This window comes from Festucalex cinctus, chromosome 7, assembly GCF_051991245.1.
Source record: "Festucalex cinctus isolate MCC-2025b chromosome 7, RoL_Fcin_1.0, whole genome shotgun sequence".
In the NCBI taxonomy this organism is placed as follows: Eukaryota; Metazoa; Chordata; class Actinopteri; order Syngnathiformes; family Syngnathidae; genus Festucalex; species Festucalex cinctus.
This window is the reverse complement of record NC_135417.1, coordinates 3,047,486-3,071,800: the sequence shown is the minus strand read 5'-3', so window position 1 is coordinate 3,071,800 and position 24,315 is coordinate 3,047,486. Positions and strand designations below refer to the sequence as shown.

Here is a 24,315-nt window from a genome sequence, read left to right as displayed (position 1 = left end):
ACTCATCTGCGACATCACATGGAGAGATTTTGATCAGTTATTGGCTGTTTTTAGCTCCACACGTCTAAAAACAAACCTGTCCAGTGGTTTTGAAAGGATGTCACACATGCATGATGTTATTTATAGACTCTCTTGACTATTTTTAAATCTCATACGCAAACATCAACACCGCCAGCGGAGGAGTAGCAAAAAGTCTTGTTTGGTGGAAAAACAAAGCCCGCAAATGAAACTAGCTTGCGTGTGTATTTGCCCGCTGCGTGTGTCCGCACTTGGGCAGCGTACGGTAGTGTGAAAAGTCATCTCTGCTCTAACTCGCAACTCAATGAGGGAAGAGTTAGTGGATTAAACTGAACATAATTACCGCTATCTCCTCCAATCAGGCGTTTCATTTTGCAGATTAGATTAGATCATTTATACAGTATACATTTTACCCACTCATATATGCATTGAGCAGAACAAACATGCTTGCAAACAATAGAGGCTGTTCTCCTTGGGGAGCTTGCACTCTAAGGTCACACTTGGGTGAGCTCAGGGGTCACCTCCTCAAACGGACCCTCCCCTCTCCCCAGTTGTGGTCATGCTGCATCCACGTTGTAATGAAGGTAGCCTGCGGCACCATACAATGAGGGGGAGGGACCACCGGAATGATTGCTGGTGGGTTCTCGTTGACCCTGAGGGGTGTGGAGTGAATGAATGGATCAAGCCGCATGCACCATCTGTGTCCAACACTCAAGAGGAATGAGAATCCACCTCCAGTCAAATCAATCACACTCATGCAACCACAGTATTGTAACGCACGTCCGTGTTATAGACCAGAGATGGTCGTCTGGAAAACATGGCCGTTTTTCCACTTCCTGTTTTTAATATTTATTTATTCTCTAATATTTGGCGCTTTTGTGTCATTTCTTTTAAAACAATACATTATCAACAAATAACTGATGACTGAAAAAAACTGTTATTTGCATCAATTTTTATGACTTTTTTTTTAATTTTATTTATTTTTATTTTTTTTATAAAGAATGACAATACAGATATAAAGCCAGTTTTCAGAATTTAGTTGAATTTGGTATTGTACTAATAATAGGGATGTCCCGTTACAATTTTTCACCTGTTTTAGTCGCTTTATTTTGAATGTGACAATACGATCCGATGCCAATGCACTAAGAAGCAAACAAGCCACATTTTAATCATCTTAGCTGTCTTCAGTTTTATTTAATTTGATTTATTCACATAAAGGTATCTTAAACTAAGTTATTTCTGTTTCACCTGAAAATATCTTGGTACCTTATGATTATGATTATTTTGTCACTTTAATGACCTACAAAAATGACAAAAGAAAAAAAATCTTTTTACGTTGATCGCCCCGATTTCCAATCACATGGTCAAATCGGGATATTTCAAAGTAATAATAACTACGCTCTTAAAATTGCTGGGTCAAAAATAAACCAATTTTGTCAAAAACCCTGTTTTGTTTTGATACAAAAAATTAGGTCAACATGACCCAATTTAACCAAATTGGGTTAATATGACCCAATTTTGGGCAACCCGAAATTGGGTCAAATTGCAGTTTTAAAGGTGTACATACTTCAAAAATAACCCGATTTTGGTCAAAAATTGGACTGACCCGCTACTTGGCTCAATGTGATCCAGCTTAGGGTTGTACAGCCCAAAAGTTGATCAAATTGCTCTATATTCTGTACTTTAAGCATCGTTCGTCCTTACAAAGGACTATGTAAATCCAAATTATTAGTAGTAATTATTAACAATATATCATAAATCGATTGTCTGAATCACATTGAAAAAATAGCGAGCATAACAGCTCCATTTTAATGTTTGTTAAATTTCTTTTTTGTATGTTTTCTCATGTTGGTCTCGTGTCTGTGTACAGCATGGCTGAAAACCTATAACATTTGCATAATTTTCAATACCAGCAGCAAAGTAGATGAGTCGATGTCTTAATGAACATTGATGTCCTAATAAGCAGTCATTTTGTCGCCTGCGACAGCCTGCAGCCGTCCATCCGTGTCCATTTGTCTGATGCATGCATGTCATTACGTGCCCTCTGATCCATGAATATGCTGTAACGCATCCGTCCTTTCTTGCGTGTCCTCTTCCAGGTGAACCACGTGGCCCAGGCCAGCTTTCAAGTGGAGGCTTTTGGCAGGAAGTTCACCTTGGACGTGGAGCTCAATCAGTGAGTTGTTCTTATCGTCTGCACTTTGATACGGCTTGTAAATCCTCTCTTGCTTCCTTGTCCAGCACATGGCTGCTTGTGTGCAAGCAAAAGTGTCAAGTCAGTCGTTTGTTAATGCGATTGCTTTTAGCGTTCACGGAAGAGTCAAATGTGTGACGCCGGTGCTTATTTAGCTACTAGAGAGTCATTTTCTAGGGCGTTTACAGCGGACGTGCACGTGTGTGTATGTAGAGTATGTTTGTTATGGGAGTGATTCAGAGGCTCCATCATAATAGTACGTGATTTACGGTAAAGGCTGGAGCGCTGCGCTGTCAGACATTGATATTGATCACCGCTGATGGAAAGTGAGCGACTCACTTTCCTCTCTCTTCCTTTTTACTCTTGACTTCCCTCTCATTCTTTCACATCTCTCTCGTACACAAAGCGTTATACACACTCAGCTTCTCCGAGGAGGTTATGTTTCCATCAATGTCCGTTTAGTAAGCCAGAGACCCCACATTCAGTGCTTTAAATATAGACATTCAGACAATTAGTGTAACATACAATCTAAAGTACTGTATATGTTTGTCGATGACAATTTTGCAACAGGGTGAGAAGTGAGTCTTGGGGCTCTCCATTCATGCTCATCTTAAGTCTGGTGTGTGCAAAGGCCGGTGTGGGCGTGAACACAGCCAAATTAGAAGTTGTAAATATTCTCCAAAAAAAGAGAGGTATTGCCACTTTCAGTTGAAGTCTACTGCCAAACTTAAAAAAAAAAGAGAGAGAATTGCATGTTGTCTATTTAAAACAACCACGTAAATCAAACTTTTATCCACTAGCTAAATGCTAAGGCTAACATGTAATCAGAAACAACAGGCATGGGTTAAGCATTAGCATCTATGTGGTGGTGTTATTCGTAAACTTTAAGCCAACAGATATTTGAACACAATCGTTGCAGAAACGCATGCAGTCAGACAAGGTAACTGCTCACAGTCATATATTTATCATTTGAAAAAAAAAGGTCAGATTTGAAAAGAATCATAGTTGAGCGGAGCCCTTAAAAAAAAAAAAAAACGGTACAAGTTGCATTAGGGCAAAAAAAAAAATCTGATTTGGGTCGGATTTGCCTGCAATGTGAACGTAGCCTAATAAATATTAGTGCTGAGAAGTTGTGGTGATGATTTTTGTTTTATTTATTTTTTCGCTGGTTTGGAACAGATTATTGGTATTTCCATTCATTTCAATGGAGAAAGATGTTTTGATATCTGAGTGTTTTGAATTGCGAACATGGTGAAGGGACAAATTAAACTTGTATCTTAAGGCACCACTCTATAAGTTTTATGTTTTAATGTTTTGCATAACTTAGAGGATACCTTCCTTATGTGAATGCTAATGTTAGTGAGCTAAGATTGGATGTTTATTACGCCTCCTCAATCGCCATGAAAAATAAGACTGTTTTATTGAAGCCATATTACTTGGATTAATGTCTGTCCATCCCGAGATGGCAGTTAAAACATTGTACATTGCCTGTACAGTTAATAACTGTTTTTGGATGGCAACAGTTTGGACACATGACGGATTGCGTTGGACTTTGGCGCTTCTACAGTATCGGTTTTGTGTAAATCCTGCCGCTCATTGTGTGATTATGTTGGTGTGTCTGTTTTGTTGACACGTTTAGCATCTCAGCGTGAACTCGCAGACACAAATGCGCACACGCTGCTCACGAGCTTGACAACACGGTGCGCGTCCTTCCGCAGCGTAATCCGCTGTCCTCGTCGTCATATCATGTCGAAAGGAAACACACGAGTGAAATCCCATTTCAAGCTGACCGTCGGAGGGAATTAGCCGCCAGCCAGCCACTCTGTGCGCCACTTTAACGTGTGTGGCGTGAATACCAATAGACTCAGCAGCCAGCCAAATGCGTTGCACACGGGAGTCTCAACTTTTAACAAAGAACTGAACTCTTGCTTGGACCATTAGGTTGGCATGTCTGGCTCACATTTTGAGTTTGTGCTTCTGTGGATTGTTGTCTCCAGGTTTTGCAAAGATTTTCTGAATATAATCAAGTGACTTCAATGGCTTCTATCAATATGTAAAAGGAGGTAACCGTTAGGTAATACTTTGTTGATTTTTAGAAGATTCAGACTGAAAAACTATGACTTTACAGCAGGGATATGTGCTAAAAGTGTATGGCACAGTTTGAAGTAGCGCAGCAGTTCTGTTTTGGCTCTGAGGTTGTGATTGTGATTGACACCATCCGTGTGTGTCCCACTTCTAGTCCCACTTTCTCATCCCCCATGAGGGACACTTTCCCACTTTCGGTGCCTGAAATGTTGTCCACTCACACACTCCTTCATGAAATGATTCCCTGCAAGTTTCACAGCAAGGTTTTATTTTTTTTAATTTTTTTTATAAGACAGGAACATGATTTTTATTTACCAGAGTGGGCGGCAGCAGAGCTGAATGGGCCATCATGTTTTTGTTTTTTGTGTCCGTCAGTAACAAAATCCCTCATTCATGTTTGTTGGAAAACGTTCCCTGTAGTGCTTATTTGTGTCACTTTTATGGACACAAGCCCGCATGCGAAGTGTGTCAGTGTACAGTATATGGAAAGAGGGGTCTTTGCCAACTCCGCCATCGTTGTCTTTGTCTGGCTCCCACTCCTTCATCTCAGTGACCGGCTGCAGCATTTACATTCATTGGACGAGAGCGAGCTAAAGAGGTGCACACATGATTGGGGGTTGCCCCTTTTTTTTTTTTGTTGTTAATCAGCCTCAACCAAACACAACACGTCTCCTCCCTCCATTCAGCTCTATACCCCCGAACCCCCACTTCACCCGCTCCTGGTGAATAATATATAAGATTAAAGAGGAGTGTGCACATGCCGGTTTATTTTGGGACTTTAAAAGGGAGAGGGAAAAAAAAAAAAATCACACTGAGGCTGATGTTACATGTTGTCTGGGGTTACTGTACACAAATACATGCAGTTGTACTCATTGTGACAGAAAACCACGTAGTAACAATAAAAAAGATAAAAGTGGACCTCAGTTTCTTAACTTTATAATCACATAAGATGTAAATGTGGCAATTTCTTTGCTCATGCAAACACCGGGATTTGATTTGGATGTTACACTTTAGATAACAAGCTTCAGCAGCAACAACTAACAAAAATAACAAACAAAATATTACATGATTTATATTATAAGAAGAGGATGATTGGTAGAAAGCAAATTATTACTACTTAAATGTCTCATGTCAGTTTGCTGCCTCTTGACAAGGTTGTATTGACTTACAGGTTAAAATAAAGATAAACAAAAGCGAATAAATATATATTGAATTGAATACTTTATTAAGAGCTACCTAATATAATTTGGGCCAAAATTATATGATTTTTTTTTCCCCCCAATATTTGACAGAATAACATTCCGTCAGCCAATTTATTGGTCAGTTAATTAATAACAAAAATGAATAAAATCCTTTTTTTGTCCCTTATTGCTTACAACAATAAAGATAGGAAATAACAGACAGAAATTTTAACTGTGTACTTTGTCCTTTAGTATTTGTTTAAATTTAGAACAGGCAGAAAAATCTGCAAAACTCGGCCGATTTATTTCTTCATATATTTTTTTGCCAAATTTTTGGGGGAGGCGGCATGTCATTATTGTTTTCTCATGTTGTAATGTGTTCATGTAGAAACAAATGTGCCGATTTTAAAGCGCTAACATCAGCTGATTGAATTTGCCGTCCACCAGGCCCTAAATATGTATAATTATTAGTCCAAATATAAATGCAAAGTCACAAAGCATTTGTTACTAATAATTCCCATACAAATAAAGAGATTTGATGCCTAATTGAACCTTTAACACTAATGTTGCTGCAATCGTGCCTTACAAGAATGATCATGTTGCCACTTTTAATAACAAATGTAACGACTACAACTTGAACGTTGTGGTGTAAAATGCATCGTGACAAATGGCATTGTAGCATATGTCTAACAAGTGAAAGCTGACTTCTCACTGCACCTCCCGTTTTCACTACAAAGTCTCCAATCAATAACAATTCAATGGACGCAAGTATGATTGCATTATGATGGACTCTAACCATAATGCAACATCACGACTTGTTGTGAAAGGATACTAACTGTGTGGTCCTTCACAAACTTGACCAAGTTGCACATCAGCATGGGTGGAAACGAAACCTCAGAGCAACTGTTAAAGAACATTAAACCCACAAATACTCGTAGGACATGATCGTTAACTTTTGTTCCATCCATGCATCATATTTTCTCATACATTTATGAAGGCCCTCAGAGGACGTTACAAACTAAAATGCCCCCTGATAGGAAAAAGCTTCTCCATGCCTGTGCCACATTGGAAGTAGGAGCAGGTTGGATTGTCCTATTGCTGTTACATCATCACTCTAGTGTTACAAAACAGGAACAAGCAGGCTTGCGTCCCTCCTGTGTGCAGTGTTGACACTGACAGGCGCTCAGTGTGTTGTTATTCCTACTAGCGTCGCGTCAGCTTTCCTGCACGCGGACGTGCTCTTTATGCTAATGCACAGTTACCGGCAACGCTGAATGCATTATTCATCTGCTTGGAGGGCGTGCGTGCACGTGCGTGTGTGCAATCAGCATATGTTCCATGTGGTGGGGGATGGACTGGATAGAACGCTCTCCAAAAACTAAGCAAACATCCCACGGGTTTGATGAATGTGTGCATATAGTGGTACCTCTACTTACAAACGTCCCTTAATACGAAATGTTCAAGTTACGAAACTCCTCAACAGGAAAATATTGTTACGAAAGAAGTTTCAGGGTACGAAAGGTAAAACTACAGTATGGACTGCTACTCGCAGCTCCCAGAGTTTACTGAACGCAACATACTTACAGCTGCTCTGCCATTGGCTATTACTATCATCTTGCTGGCATCCCATTGGCTAAGAGGGACCTCTACCGTATATGTCCATAGATACATAATTGATACAGTATGTGTCTACATAGCGTCCTTGTCATTCGCCGCTCGGGCCATGAGGTGTTTAGATAGTTTTACGTAAATGTATTAACTAACGGCCGACAAAATTGTGCAAAAATTCAAATAATTGGTGATTGATGAAGGCTACGTTGCACAGTAAGTTTTTAATTGCGACGAGACGGGCCTTTTTTTGGAAAAAGATGCCTCGCCGCACCTGAAGTTTGCATCAAGTTTCGGAATTTATTGAAAAGAATCACCCAGAAAAAGTTTTCACCATTCGGGTGATTGTCCACTATGATGATGTTTGCTTTCGACATTTTCGAAGGATTGTTTTAAAAAAAAACAAAAAACAAGGGCTCAAGGTGGAGGAGTGTAACAGTGAGTGAGTGACAAAAAAAGAAAGAAAAAAACAAGATTGTTTAAAAAAACAAGCATCCCTGGGTCAGTTCTTTACAAATCACCAGGCAAAAACCCTTCTGAGAGAGAACATGAACCAAAGAAGGCAAAAAACAAAGAGGACAGCAGTTTAAAAGGTAAATGACCATTTTTATTCTTTACTCTATTCTTTGCTTTTTACATTATGCACAACTCTCATTTATTGTGCAATGATCTAATTGTAACATGTATTTGTTACATGTTTTGATGCATTATTATGCTTTATAAAACATTTATGTCTGAATTTTGAGAGGCTTGGAACGGATTAGGGCATTTACGTGGAAAATGTGTCTCTACTTACAAAATTTTCTACTTAAGAACTTTCTTCCAGAACCAATTAATTTCGTAAGTAGAGGTACCACTGTACATAGCATTTCACTTATTAATAACATGCAAACCTGCAATGTTGTGTCATCTTGTTGGGCTTCAGAAGTGGCACATTAAGTGTTGTCCCAATTAATAAAACACAAGATGAAAATAATGAGACAGATAAAAAGTAGTGAATATTAAAAGAAGATCAGAGGAGGAAAATGAAGAGTTACAAGAAAAGAATCCAAATTATTCATCTCATTTTCTTTGCTATAATTCCACACACTCTTTGAGATTTTTTACATCCTCTCTCCAAGCACAATAAATTGCATCAATAAATGTTCATAAAAAGGTCAACACAATTTTGTGACACCAGTAGAGTTTCAAATGTAATTTATTGACTTAGTAACATTACACTTAGTTTCTCGTGAAAATTTGAGAGTATTGAAGAATTGGACTAGAATAATGCCAGATTTTTTTGGAGCACCTTTTACAATTACCGCTGAGGGAAGCGCTCTTCTCGGATATGAACCTGTGCGTGTGCGAACGCTTTGTGTTGCTGCCTTGGAGCGTGAAAGCCGCTGATGCGGGGCCGACCGTCGTACGAGCGCGCGACCTTCCTCGTCGTACTTGCGTGTGATTTAAGTCTCTCTAATGGGCCGTTCCCACATCGTGTATCGCGCACTACCTGCATTGTGACACTGATACAAGCCAACGCCACTCTTCCCCTCCATTTGTATCTCCATCCTCGTCTCGCCTCCTCTGCTGCCTGCTTAGTGATTTATTGAAAGGAAGCGTGATCCGATTTAGTGAGCACGCGGGGAGAAACACACAAATGTTTGAGTGAGGAGGATGGGGAGTTAAGAAGAGTGACAGAGTATTGGAGGACTGGAAAAAAATGAGAAGTATAGGATGTGTGGATGTCTTTTTAAGCACCATCAAGTCCTGCTGCTGTGTGGGTGGAGAAGCAGCAGATGGGGAAAATCGAGTGGACGCCGCGTTTGTATATTTATATGCTTGGGGGAGGTAGCTACTTGAAAGGAGGGCCTTGTGACGAATTGAACGGCCCTCATCCATTCCATACCATTGCTCACCGTTTTCTTTATTGCTTTAGACAATGCATGTGAATACACATCTACATACACTTAGACTCACACTTGCACATGCACAGTTGAGTTCAGAATTAAGAAAAAGAAAAGTGACTTTATTTAATTCAGTTAGATTTAGCTAGTTTTTAGAGAGGCTTTGTTAGTTTTTATTAGTTTTAATTTGTTCACAAATACATTGTTTTGGTTTAGTTTTTATTAGTTTAGTTTTTGTTTAGCGTATTTGTCAAACGCAAGATGAAAACAAACAAATGCTACATTTGAAAAGTATTGCGTAATAAAGCCACATAAATTCTTATGCAATACACATAGCAATACCGGAATAAATTTTGAATCCAAAAGCTTGTATTATATTAATTGACAAAGGTGACAATGAAGAACATTTTCGCTAATTTTCTATTGTAAGATGTAGTGCTTTTTTTTTCCGTTAATGAATTGTCTTTTTTTTTTTTTTTCAATTTCAGTCGTTTTTTATTTTATTTTATTTTTAGTCTTAACTCATTAAATACCCATGACGTGTAACCACGTCAATTTATGGATAGTCCCCGCCTCCCTATGACGTATAAACACGTCAAACACATTTTTAATGGGGGAGGGTACAGGAGAGTATGATGCAACTTCTCACTGGAGGACCAAGCTTCACTGTGATGTTAAATAATAATAATTAAAAAAAAATGGCCAGCTGGTGGCAGTGGGGGGCTTCCTCCAAGCATAACATTGGACATTGAATTGTTGTGAATGAGAGGCTGACGCTTTGGCAGCGTCAAAGCAGGAAATAACATAGCTACCAAATAGTTTCGCTTGAGATTTCTGATGAAGACAAACACAAACATGCCCTACGCGCTGGAACATTGCTTGCCGGAGTACCGCGTTCTTCCCCTGGCCCACATCATCCTCAAATCTGCTCGCCGGAGACTTATTTCAGCCAAGATGATGAAGACGGCGGCAAAGACGATGAATATGATCCAGATTTGAATCCAAATATGCATGACGAGTATGTGCCTTCTAACTTCAGCGAAACATCGCCGGAGCCACTCGAAGGAAGAGGTAAGTGCTTACTAACTTGCTAGTTTCCATTCAAAACGTCGTAATTTCTCATGCCCTCATCAGTCAGTTTATGCACATTTACATGCCCCACAAGTTGCCAGTAATACTAATAATATATGTACGGTTCATTCGTCTTGTAGATGTGGATGAAAACGTGACATAAATGTGCAGTATACGCTAGCTGGGCGGAGGTTGAATGCTTAGCACTGAGGAATTAATGGTGTGAATGTAAACAGTGTGTATTTCTATAAATTACAGATTGTCCACCCAGAAGCCAGAGCACTCCACCTTGCATTGTTGATGCAAAGGCAGGAGGTAAATAATACATTCACACTGCAGCAATAAATTATATAATATTTGCACCTCTTTATATTTTTATAATTTACAGGTCATGCATCTAGCAGCCAAAGAGCTCCCTCTCCCCCTTTCCCACTTCATGACCTTCATCACAGCCACCAGCGGAAGAAGGAATGCCGATGTTGACGGTGTCTCACCAATTTGGCTTGCAAAAATACAGAAGCACAAACTTGAACATTTGCCACCCACCACCCCAAAAGCCAAGCCGGAGAAAAGGTCTGCATGTGCCAAGGAAACGCAGTGAGACTAACAGGTTGTGTGAGACTTGTGCCTCTCACACACACGCATACACAAAAAATATGAAATTTGTAGGGTGGAGGACACGTGGACACACATGCATGCATGCACAAACTGAACTCTTTCACTTTTGTTCATGATTCATTTCTAAGGTTCAATATGTGGAAATAAATAATTTTGCTATAAAAAAGCCTTTTTTGTGATGTTGTTTTGTAGAAGGAACACATTATTGAGATATTTGAGCTGTCATAAAAGCAAAAAAAAAAAAATAGTAGTTATGCTTGAAATGCAGCATGCCTTTACAAAAAGCTAATTTTCTCTGGATTTCTGAAGAAAATTGGCCTTTTCCATGAAACTTGGCTATTTTCCAATGCTGATTACTCATGAACGGAAAAGGTTAGAAACAAACTTTTTCTGCTGAAAGAAGAGAGTCTCATCTTTCTTTTGGTAGGTTGTGCACATAAAAATAGAACATAATATTCTGTGGGCCTTGCAAATCAGTCAAAATCTGGTAAAATCTGTGGGATTGAGGGTGTTGCTCCAGTGAAAATGGCTGGGATGAGTTAAAGCAATACAAGTCTTATAACTCATTTTCCAGTATTGGATTAGGCATTGTGTATAAAGAATAAATGTGCAAGTATGTCTGGCATCTTATTCCCCAAATTTTCTTTTAAACCGATGAAGTATCAAAATCGTGTTTGCGATGACGTATCCCGTGCATAAACGACAACCGCCCTCGTTTACTTGATTCGGAGTTTGTTGACGTAATGGGCAAGATAAAGGTCGTTTTCGATCCCAAATACTGCGCCAATTCTGATCAGAGCAAAATCCTCAACATGTCAGGTTTCGTGTCATTCTGTGTGGGGGTAGGGCGGTGGGGGACAGCCTCTCCTAGTGTGGGCTAAAGCGTGCTTAGCACACAACATTTAGCTTAGCCTAGCAGAGTAAAAGTCACCCAGATGTTTACCATTCAGGTTACGGCCCGTCCACAATTTACATTTCCAGAGTGAAAAATGTCACTGGTGACTTAATTGGTAATTTTGAACCTCTGTAACACGCAACGTTGCAGACACTCCCCAACTTTGACTCGCTATAAGCCGGCCGACTGAATGTGTCCTCCTTAGAGGACGATTTAATCTTCACGCTCGGCTGGATACAAATATTTGGCGAGTTCTCCATGGCTGTATACTGATTTTGACAAAGTGTTTCTTTGCTATAGGACGTAATTTCACCTTTGACGCAATAATTCCTTGTGAGTCTCTTTGTTGTCACTGGCAGCCATGCCATTCAATGTGTATTTTACGCACGCGATACGTCACGATGATCACATCCAAAATGGCCGATACTGTACTTAACTCATTCACTGCCAGTCATTATAGAAATTTTTTAAATTTCCAATACTCACGTGATATTACATTCAATAATTATATATAAACCGAATCTACCAAATAACAGAATAGACTCCCTACTTTTTGCCCCGTCCCGTTCTTTTATAATTGACAGTAGAAAAAAGTAGGTTTGCCAAAATACAGCCATTTCTCCCATGGACTCTGAAACTGTGTTTATTTTGTATAAAATGGGGCAATGATGTCATCTACCGGCGGTTGGGCATCAGTAAAGTCGTTTCCAAGTTTGATATTTACAGCGGAGCATAATCAGATTCGCCCCCATTTAGCACCGCTCTAAAAAATACAATTGACAAGTATACTTGTCAAAGGCAGTGAATGAGTTGCAAAAATATTCATAAGAAGTGCTATGAAATCATAATCGCTCAACATGAATTTTCCCATTTTTTTCAGGGAAGATTTGAAATGAACCATTTCACAGAATAGCTGGTTAGTTTTTCATAAGTCTTGTATTCCTTTAAGGAACTATAAAAGCTTGTTTTCAGGCTAATAATCAAGAAGGCTCCTCATCTCAGCATTTGTTAACTGCCATCAGTTCAATTTGCTTGTGTAGAAAAAAAGCGGCTTCAAAGTGAGATATTCTTGATAAGCAATTAGTGAGTAAATGAATTATGTGTGTGAGTGAGACCTTTAATGGGGCCTCAGTGTGGGTTTAGGTGGGGTTGTTAAGGTGCGAGCAGCTGCAGCAATCCCCAAAGAGAAAACTTCCTCCTCTCTTCTCTGTTCTCCTCATCCACCTTTCCGACCTAACACCACCCCTCACCCTGCCCTCCGCCTGACACAGCAGGTTCACTGCTTTTGTGGACCTCCCGCTGTCCTAACGTGGGTTTGAGTGGCGAGTCCATACACGAAAGAGAAGTGCAGCGTATGGATGTGTGTTGTTTTTTGGATGATTAGACTTCAGCCTTTGTGGACGCAATGAAAGGCTGCTAGGCTCCGCTCTTGTGCCAATCGCTCCGCACACTCACATTAACATTAGTGCTGCCAAACCTGCCCTTTTTTTGGTGCTTTTTCATCCATGCGGTGCCTGGCGACACAGAATGTGACAAGAATTTTAAACGGGGTGCACACATAATGATAATAAGAGCAGCAAATGTGATCATTTTCCCCTGCTCCAAATCAGTTAGCAAAGTTCTGATTGTTGGATGCTTCTAAAAGATTATCCTGCGGTGTGGGGGGGTTTTAAGAGTGATTTTTAGATCACAATCTGTTGGGGAAAGATTTGCGGCAGATAATTATAAGTGATGAACTCGTTGAGTTTTGGCTAATTGTTATGTGTGGTCAATGTGTGCGTGCATTAACAACATAACATAATAATAATAACATAACATTGATGTTATGTACAAAAGCACAATATTGTATTTTTTTATTTTATTTTATTTTTTTAGTATGAGCTTATTTTTTTACATAGTGACCTTTTTTAAATATCGACAACCTCCCCACAATATCACGATAATAATGGTATCGTGACCTTCATATCGTGATAATATTCTATCGTGACGTTTGGATATCGTTACATCCCTGATATACATAGTGGTGTATTTTATGCACTTTTACCTTTGCAGTTTGTGTGGTTCTCACCAATTTGTGCTCTCAATGCTGAAATAAGTAAAATGTCTTTTTTTTTTTTTTTTTTTTTTTTCGCCTAATGGTGCAATTTTGATCTTCTTCTACTCCTAATGTTCGCAATTGTGCCCACTGTAATGCACTTAGCAAAAATAATTATGTCTATATAAAAAAAGAGATACACCTGGTAGCATTCTTTAAAGAAAGGATGACGCCAGCCTACTTTTCACTTCTTTCTGACGTGCCTCTTAATAAAATGGAATAAGCCTTGTGAGTGCAACATCTTTGCCCGTTCGGAGCATGAGTGGGCTGGCTGACATTCAAGGGGTGAGAAAGCGTGAGGGGGATGTGTGACGTAAATGGCTCTTGCGTGCCTGCTTATGAATGGTTTGCCAGCTCGAGCGGCACAGCGTCTGGTTCGGAAATCCTCTGATTGACAAGCGCGCCAACACGAGACGTTGCCGCGGCGACTGAGCGGAGAAAAACATCTTCCAGCAGAGAGGAGGATAAGTAGGCTGTTGAAAAGAAGAAGGTCATGAACCCGGCGAATGAGAGCAACATAGACCTATCGAAAAAGGTTGTCCACTCAAAACATTATCAGGTATACCTGGAAGGTTAAATATTGCAACATGCAAGTCTGTTTTGGTGCTGCTGTTTTGGTCAGCAACGGAATCCAGATGTGATCTGTTTGTGTGTGAGTAATAGTGCTAATTACTATAATAATTAACTCATTCACTCCCAGCCATTTTCACATAAGCAGTCCCGTTCGCTCCCGGCTGTTTTATGTTTCTATCTGTTTCAGTTTTGCAGCAATTACCATTAGAAGAGAGCTAAGTTTCATCAGTTTTCACAAATCTATTTCAAATTGTAAGTAATTGAGCTTTTTTTCTACATGGCCCTGGTTGATCTCCTTTGCTCTGCTGCCACCTGCTGGCCGTTTGTGTAATAACTACCATTTCTGCAACCGTTCTTTGCAGTTGAGAGGCTGCATCAAAGCCTTCTGTATGCTCTAGCATAAAAAAAAACAAAAAAAACGTATAAATACGTCTTTGGGACACTTAGAGCATTAAAAAACATATTTATACGTTATTGGGAGTAAATGAGTTAATTGCTACTTACTAGTTACCACTTTTCCCCCTGATGGTCTATTTGAAGAAGCCATTTATTTTATACATACATATATATATATATATATATATATATATATATATAGTGTATTTTTGTCATTAGGCCTGAAACCTCAAATGTGGATGATGATGAATGTGTGGGTTATGTCGCTCGTGTGCTATCGACTGCATGATGGGAACCCCAGCTAACCTCATACCTGGTTTTACCAATGGAAAGTCATAAATAGCCTTCTCCCATAACCTTATTATCATCATCCTAAAATTTTACAGTACATGAAACTCCAGACTTGCAATGCTACATGAGCACCAGCCAAGCAGTGGGAGCCAGAATTAAAATCCATATTTCCATCATTTTACTTTTATGCAATTTTGAGGGAATTTCTATCTTTTTAATCAATAGACAGCCAAAGAAATTGGAGACTATTCATTTCTTGTGAGTAATTTGTATCTAAAGACAAAAAGGGCATAAGTAGGTCCTGATCGATCTTTTGATGCAGATTGTGATATTTGCCAGAATTAAATTCTGATAACCAATTCAGTCGATCAATTAAAAAAATGGTCCCCTGCTTACAACAATAAATATATGAAATACAGACAGATCATTTGACGGTTTTACAATACTTGGCATTTGAGTTTGTTACAAGTCAAGTCAAGTTATCTTTATTTTTATAGGAAAAATCTGCAAAAATTCTCCAATTTTTTGGGGTGGATGTTTGAACATTTCATTCATTTCATTTTTTTTTTTTAATTTGTTTCAGGCAATAACAAAAGCAGCACAGTCTGTTGGATTCCACAAAGACCAAAAAAAACCATCATTATCATTGTGTTAATGTGTAAAAAAAAAAAGTCAATAAATAAATCGGCCTATTAAATAAACCGCCCGATTAATCTTTCGGGGCCTAATTCCAAGTACGTGGCAGTATTACATGAACGTTTATTGGAAAATCAGCATGTGAACATGAGGAGAGGCGAGTGTGTTGGGGGGATGGTGTCAGGCCGCTGAGTGTGAACAAGGGTTTGCGTTTTTGCGTCGTTGTCTAATAAATTATTTAAATCCTCCAAGACGTAAATCTGCAATGTGTTATCGTGCCCCCTCCATTAGAGTCTGCGGTTTCGATGCCGCCTCAGTATGCCCCCTCGCTCGCTCTCTGCCCCCCCTTCCTCGCCGGGCTGGCTCAGCATGGATGAAGATCACAAGCTGTGAATCTTAAACACACATCCCAGCAGAACAAAGGCTAACAGCGCGCCTTTGAGCCACAGAGCATGTCTTCACCACAGTAGTGCGCACGCACGCACGCTTTTGTGTAACTTTTGTCCTGTCATCCTCGCGCGGCTTTTAATGTGTTGCTGGTCATCTGAGGTGAGCGATGATGCGCAATCGGAGGCTGTCGAGCGAGCGCCGTGGCTCTTATTACACAGTCGTGATGGCGCAGGGTTTTTCCCGGAAGGACCTTGGAGCGCTGCATGATGGGATATCGGTCTGCGTTGACACCTCCCTCTCGTTAACATTCGCCGCCTCTTTATTCCCCCCGTGATGGCCGTTCCTCCATCTTTCCATTTTATCTCCCTCCTCTCTGTGCTTTTATTACCCGAGCGCGCCATTAGTCTTCCAGAGGAGTCTTATTTCCTGTGCGAGTCTGTTGTGAGGCAGAAAAAGTATTGATACACCTTAGCTCACATACCTTCAGTGTAATAGGGGAGAGCACATCTTGCTCTGTGCTTTGTGGGACTCATGGTTGATAAACATGTGACCAGAACAACTTCATTTGAAGGTTCCAGAGCAGGGGTGTCCAAACTACGGCCCAGGGGCCGTTTGCGGCCCTCCATCCATTTTTCAGTGGCCCGCGACATATGCTCAGTTGGCTCACTTGAGATGGTCAAAGTAAGAAGGGAGGGCATCGAAAAACAGGTGTCATTAAAGGTTATTTTAGTTAACTAAAACTAATGAAAAAACTAATATTCAAAAAATAATGTTACCAAAATAAAATAAGAATGAAAATGCTTTTTAAAAAACGAAAACGAACTGAAACTACATTTTACGTTTACACAACTATAATTATAGCAAACGTCATTTGTTTTAGTCTTTGGTAATTAATTTAATGCATGAGCCTTTGGGGATGATTTTAAATGTGATTTTTAGTAGATTTATTTTGATATCAACCGGAATAATGACGTTTGAAAGTATGTCACACAGAAGTAACGTCATCTAGCAGCAGCCAATAGAAAAGCACCTTCAGATGACAATGCGCCCATGCTGGTTATAAAAACACTGAAATTAACAAACTAAACTAAAACTAAGCATTTTTTAAAGAACTGAACTAATAAAAACTAAAACGAAAAATTCAAAACTATAATAACCCTACTGCCATATTACAAATAAATTGTTTTATATACTGTAGCATTTTTCTAAATATGCAAAAGCACAAATAAATGATTGATGCAATTTTTAGGACTAAACACAATTTCTCTTCAGAACATTATGTGGCCCTTGTGTCCTTCTGATTTTCTGGGTGTGGCCCTCAAATGAAAAAGTTTGGACACCCCTGTTCTAGAGAAACACGTGTTTTCAACAAAAAACTGAAACAGTGGCTGAGGTCGGGCCAAAGCTGCTCCCATTGATTGAGAGAGAGATTAGTTCGTACTATCAACTGTACAGGAGACGTACTCGTGTCATGTTATTGTATATTGTTGGAGATTGATTTATGATTTTACATTTCTTACATCCGCCCAAGGGACTGCCAATGGTAAAAGTAGCTTGACTTCGCTAACTGGGGCACATTTACATTGTAAAATGTTGACTCGTGCATTGTCCCTTTCAAATAAATCAATTCAAAATTGTGATGTTTTTGTCACACGTCATTGAAAAGGCACAATTTGAGAGTTCAACCTTGATGTTCTGGAAAAATAGACCTCTAAAGAAAAAATAAAATAAAAATAAAAATAAAAAAACACTCGTTCGCAAGGCCCGTTCACTTGAAATGAGATTTTTACACTTGAATCCGATTTTCTGTTTGCCGTTTGGTTTTTATTCTTTGCCTCTGCAGCATATTGTTCATTATGGCTATATGTCTTTGTGTCAGGTTGAACCAGCAGTGTGTGCGTGTGTGTGTGTATTTCCTCTGGGATGCTTACGATTGAGAAAGCACACACACACACTGGCTTCACAGTCTTCCTTCTACTTACGCTCTCAATTTATTTCTTCTCCCACTTCTGCCAATGTTGTCTTTTTTTTTTTTTTTTTTCTTTTTTTTACTGCAACCTCTATTCGACCTTGAATGCAATGTTAAACACGCACACACTTGCAGACGCACACGTCGTCTCAAATTTGTTTAATTGTGTTTGCGGTCTGGAAATAGCCTCATCCCTCCTCCTCCTCCTCGGTGGTCATAATTAGCCGAGCCGATGCTTTGAAACGCTCACACAATACGATCATTCCATAAAATATAAGAACGGCACGGAGTGACGCTTGAATGAAAATCACACATTTGCTGACATTTTTTCCCCCTTCTGTCTTCTCCCTTCCAGTGATCTGCTGTCTTCAGAGTACGTGGAGAAGCATTTGTCAGAGAAAGGGAAGCCGGTCGCCACTGCTGTAAGATTCTGCAAATCATTCTTTTTCTTCTTCTTTCTACACTATATTCCAACTCAGATTTATTTGTCATATTCCCGACGGCCCGTTGCAGCACATTTTTATAACTTCATGCAACGATCCTGCTTGTTCTTCTGGGCCCTTTAACGTTTATTGACAGTAGTAAGTCAGAATCAAACATGTTGAATTCCAGTGGAATTGGAGTGTCTGTGGCGTATAACTTTGACTAACGCGAGATTAAAAGTGATAATCCCCCAACAATCCAACCGTCTGCTAGAGGAAAACCACTGAGGCCTCGTGTTACATCGCACAAGTACTACTTTCAAGATGGATCAGGGAGCTACTCTTCTAAACTGCAAATTAGTCCAATTTTGGATCCTGTAAGAATTAACCTAACGACGTCATTATAAGATGTTTGTTTATAAATGAATCTACTGTATAAATATGACAGAAAGTAAGCTTTTCTTGCCTTGTTGGCCAATATAGAGGTCACTGGAACATTACAGCGTGCACTTGGTCCTGCTCAGATTGAAAACACCTTCCTGGTCATGTCATTCACCGGTAGCGCAAACATAAACATAAAATGATGCAACAATACCAGCTCATTTTGTTCCTTTGATCGATCTGTTACTTGTATAACTGGTAATTCTAGACGAGTGCTAAAGCATAACCAGCTTCTTAAAAAGCACCTCCCACTTATTCATTTATTTTTCTCAAAGCAAAGAGAAGTGATGGTGTGATAATGTATCACTTAATTTGTCCTGCTACAGAATTATTTGAGAACTGAGATGCCTTGTGTAGAGGCTGCACTTAAGTAAAATATGTGACAAAACTACAAAAAATGTCACTAATGGAAAATGTAATTTCCTATAATAAAGTCCTAAATATGAGAATAAAGTAGTTTAATATTATAAGAATAGAGTCAGTCCTACAAAAATGAAGTGTGTCTAATTTCACAAGAATGAAATTGTAATGTGAGAAGAAATTTGTAATCTTACAAAAAAAAAGTTGTTACAGTACAAAACAATTGCGGAGAAACTGAAGAAAATAGTTGCAATAGTTATGCTCATACCATTGCAACTATTTTCTTCAGTATCTGTGTTAAGGTCAGTCTAAGCTTGAAAAATAAAAAATGAAAAAAAGATACAACACCATCATTGAGTAAACACATGACGGTACAAAATTTGTCTCGCTCTGAGAAAGAAAAACAGAATTAAAATCGCTTTGACTCCAAATGAGTACAAGACAAGTACAGAAAGAATGTCTCCAATCTGTTAAGTGTGTCACAACCCTTGGCTAGAGCCAGCTTGTACATTATTATTAGCCCTTGCCCCACCTAAATGGAACAGGGCCACAATCAATTGTATTTAATTAGTCCCGTGTTTACCCTGCAGATATACGCCAAAGCAATGAAAAGGTCAGATTTGACATTTTATCACTGGGTCCCTAGGAAGCCACTACACTACACAACATTTTTATAAGTACTTCCTTGTATAGCTATAAATAGTCTATCGATGGATGAAAATTCAGCTAATAAGTCAAAGAAATGCAGTAAAGGACTGCAGCATCCTTGCAGCAGCATAATCACTGGTCACCGTTTTGGAACGTGGTGTTGGACACAAGATTTTAATGTCCTAGCATGTCCAGCGTGCTTTTAACGGCGTAAACCATGCGGGCGTATTGCGGTGCGGTGCGTCGCTATGCGCTGCATCATGGCGGTAATTGATCCTGATAAAAGCTGACTTTCCTAAGGGAGTCCGTCTTCCTGTCTTCCTAATGGCTGTTAGGCAGCGAGGAAGCAACCAGGAAGAAGAGACGGCCCCGCCGAGCACTTAGACCATGTACACTTACTGATTTGCAAAAATGAATGTGTTTACTTGCAGGGAGCAAGAGAAGGTGCACGCATGCATACAGTAGAGGTTGTAAGTAGAGAGGGAAAAAGATGTGCTGAAGTTGGGAGTGGAAAGAGTGCTGATATAATGAGACAAAGTAGCGCACCAGGTCACACGTTCATGCGACACAAAATACAATATAGCAACATGCAACTGTGCCATATGCATCATCTGGAGCGGTTCATTTGCCCAACAATATGAGAAAAACTTTTCTTTTTTTTAAATCAATAAAATGGTATCCTTTCGCATTAACTAATACCCAAGAAGCAGCTCTTTTTCAAAAAAGTTGGCAGTCTTTGATAAGGTATGACTTGGAGCTAATCACAAGAAGGAGTCATGCCATGTTACTCGTGCAGTCACTATCGAATCTTTTTAAAAACTCATTCACTGCCAGCCATCTTAGAAAATCTCTAAATTTTCAATCTACCAAATAATAGAATAGACTCCCTACTTTTTGCCTTGTCCCGTTCTTTTATAATTGACAGTAGAAAAATGTAGGTTTGCCAAAATAAAGCCATTAGTTCAATGGACTCCGAAACTGTGTTTATTTTGCATAAAATGGGGCAGTGATGTCATCTACCGGTGGTTTTGGGCATCAGTAAAGTTGTTTCCAACTTTGACATTTACAGTGGAGAATAACCAGATTCTCCCCCATTATCCCCGCTCAAAAAATATATAATTGACAAGTATACGTGTCAAAGGCAGTGAATGAGTTAAAATGGTTATCGCCACCCCCAACCCACAATAATTTTTTATTTTTTAATTATTTAAAAAATATATTTTTATTTATTGTTTGTTAATCCACTAAGGTTGACCGTGAGTTGGAGTGGATATAAATACACATTATTTATTCTCTTCTGTACATTATGCATTATTAAAACTCATTCACTGCCTTTGACAAGTATACTTGTCAATTGTATTTTTTAGAGCGGTGCTAAATGGGGGCGAATCTGAGCATGCTCCACTGTAAATATCAAACTTGGAAACAACTTTACTGATGCCCAACCACCGGTAGATGACATCATTGCCCCATTTTATAGGAAATAAACACAGTTTCAGAGTCCATGGGAGAAATGGCTGTATTTTGGCAAACCTACATTTTTCTGCTGTCAATTATAAAAGAACGGGATGGGACAAAAAGTAGGGAGTCTATTCTGTTATTTGGTAGATTCGGTTTATATATAATTATTGAATGTAATATCACGTGAGTATTGGAAATGTAAAAATTTTCTATAATGACTGGCAGTGAATGAGTTAAACACCAACAGAATTAGCTTATGCTAAACTGTTAGCAATCACGATTAGCATTAATGCCCTAGCGATTACCAATTTTAGGTAAACAAACACTAACCACCATTAAGTTCACACATACAGCATTATAGCTACATGAGTTAAATTGAGTGGATATAACTACTAATTAATTATCATTTGTGCATGATCATTATTAAATACCAACCATACTAGCCTTTGCTAAACGGTTAGCAATCACAATTAGCATTAGTGCGCTAATGATTACCATTTAAGGTAAACAAACACTAACATTAGGATTTACTTCACACATTTCACACACATTTAATTTGTTGTGTTTTGGCCATATGAGACATTTGAGGAATTTAAGCAAATATGTAATCCGGTGTGTGTGTTTACAGGGAGGAGAGCACTGCTACTACCAGGGGAAAGTCAGAGATATTCCTCACTCCTTCGCAGCCCTTTCTACCTGTCACGGCCTACAGTAAGTACATATAATATATTGTATGTGCTTATGTGAATTACAGAGTAAGCATGCTGAGTCATAGTCCCATCTAGCATTGACATCAATGCTGATTCAATTTAGCCGCCTTCTGCTTTGTTTTAACATTTGAAATCAGACAGGTAGTACAAACCATTTCTGTTCAGTACCCTTTATAAGAGGCAACTACGCTATACCGAATATAATGCAATAAAACTGGAAAATGTTAAGTGTAAATGTAAAATGACTTTGTAAAAGTTTTACAAGCGTTGAAATGGTCAACGTTTTGTGACCACGTGTCAATGGCTTGTTTTTGGAGGTGTCTTTGCAAGGAAACCTGGATGAGTGTTGAAATATATATTCATATTCGTGGTGTGTTTCATTACAAGTGTGAGGGTATTCCATATGGAAAGCTGCATTTTAATTCATGTTTAGTCATCGAATCTGGACAGTTTCATTGAATGACAGACTCTAATCAGAATTCATGCGCATGACATTTTTTCCCGTTTTCACCTTAGGCGTGTAATTAAAATATAGAAATATAAATTCCATTTCTGCACAGCTAATTACATCGTTTACATCCCTGCATCTCTTTTTGGACATTCATGATTTTACATTTTCAACTATTCATTGGAGCATCAACTCATCAATGCAGGCAAGAAAAATCTTCTAATTATGGCGTGTGCAAACGCTGAGCAAGCTTAATTAAGCTCAGGCTTTTAATAACATTTGCATTATTCAATGGCGTTGTCACAAATTACATATTGGATTAGATTTTTTCAAAATGATTATTTCTGTGCATTCCAATATAATTGCTGTGCCATTTATATCAGGTAGCAGGAAAAGTACAAATACGTAACATTTAATATAGCGTCAAAATACCAGTATTTAACTAATTAGGAATGTGCATTTGCTTGGTAATAAGGACCATATTTGTAATAACAACCGAGGATCACCTACTTTGATGGGCTATGATTATGGTGGTCTGTTTTGAGTCAAAGCTCAGATGTTAAGGGCTTAAAACACTAATGTTAATGTAATGGAATATGTTGACTTATTCTACTATAACTATGCCATAGGAATAGAATTGTGCACGTTTTGGGCTGCACAACAGTGTCAGACATTGCAGAGAGAGTGCTTCCCATAAGCTGCGTCAGGTGTTTACCATAATATACACCCTGCTGTCTCCCTTCTGTGTGTTTTATGCACACACGCAACAGAAACTTAAGCCTACACTGCAATAATAGCTTTTAACCGCATACAGGCAGATAATGTTGCCATCTTCAGCCGTCACGTCAGATGAAAATCGTTCAGCATCGGCTCGAGTTGGTTTTCAGAATGCCAATACACATAACGCACACATACGCATAAATATCGGGTGTCGATTTCGTCTCTTTACTGTATAGATATGTGCACCACAGCTACGATAGCAAAACATGCACAAAAAACAGCCTTGAGACAATAAAAGATTTTAAGTGTTTGAGAAATGGGTGCTCACTACGAGTGAATTTTCGCATGTATCACTAACTAAATACTAGATGGATTTTAGTTCTTATTTCTACACATTGAGGATTAAAAGGCAGGCGAGGGAAAAAAAAAAGGCAAATTGTGTGCACGAGTTCGCCCTCCCCGACTTCGCAGCTTGACACCGCCAATCTCCTAAAAGCTTCAGATAAAGTTAATTAAGGGACGTGGCGCGGTCACTTCAGGTGCTCGTGGGCTTACGGTACCGTAGACGGCGAAGACCTTCACACAGCTGCTCCGTGGGAAATTGATCTGTGACTTATTAAAAGGAGTGCTGCCGCCAGTGACGTGCGTGCGCATGTACGTTCAATCCCATAATGTCAAGCGTTTGACTTCAGTGACTTTCTGAGTCAGTGAAAGTGCGATCTTAAAGTGCTGCCACTTTGATGTTCAACTTTTTTATATAATCACATACACAAGAACTAAAGTAATGTGTGCAGATGTTACGTCCAATATGTCATGTCATGTCGGGTTGTTTGTCAGCACTTTTTTTTTTTTTTTTTCAGACCGATACCAGTACGAATATTGACTCCGAGTTCTCACCAATATTGAGTACTGATTCCTCAAGTATATTTTATATGTATGAAATTTCATTCAACATGATGACAAAAAAAATGTGAAGAAAGACCTTTCTTTCTGATACAAGCAATGATTTGCTGATGTGTCGAACTGTCAGATTTTTTATTTTTTTTTGCCTTATGTATCGTGGCTGGTTTTGGCCTTTCTGGTATTGGCCTGGTGCCCGTGTCTTTTATCGGTACTCGCCCATCCACAATGTCATGTCTAGTTGGCCCAGAGATTAATACAGTATGCTGGCTGATTTAATTGGACGATGTGATCTCTTT

The 24,315-nt window shown here is 39.1% G+C and overlaps 1 protein-coding gene across 4 annotated transcripts in view; it reads left to right on the top strand.

Annotated features, from left to right (window-relative positions):
- The window catches only part of adam22 (ADAM metallopeptidase domain 22), a 57,377-nt gene that overhangs the window by 2,534 nt on the left and 30,528 nt on the right, over positions 1-24,315 (top strand). For all 4 annotated transcript variants that reach the window (XR_013284215.1, XM_077526173.1, XM_077526172.1 and 1 more), the window contains exons 3-5: positions 2,118-2,194; positions 18,262-18,328; positions 21,867-21,949. Coding sequence is in view for 3 of the 4 variants with exons in the window: in XM_077526173.1 (XP_077382299.1) it covers positions 2,118-2,194; positions 18,262-18,328; positions 21,867-21,949 (227 nt within the window). In the remaining variant the exon portion in view is untranslated. The remainder of the gene's footprint in view (positions 1-2,117; positions 2,195-18,261; positions 18,329-21,866; positions 21,950-24,315) is intronic.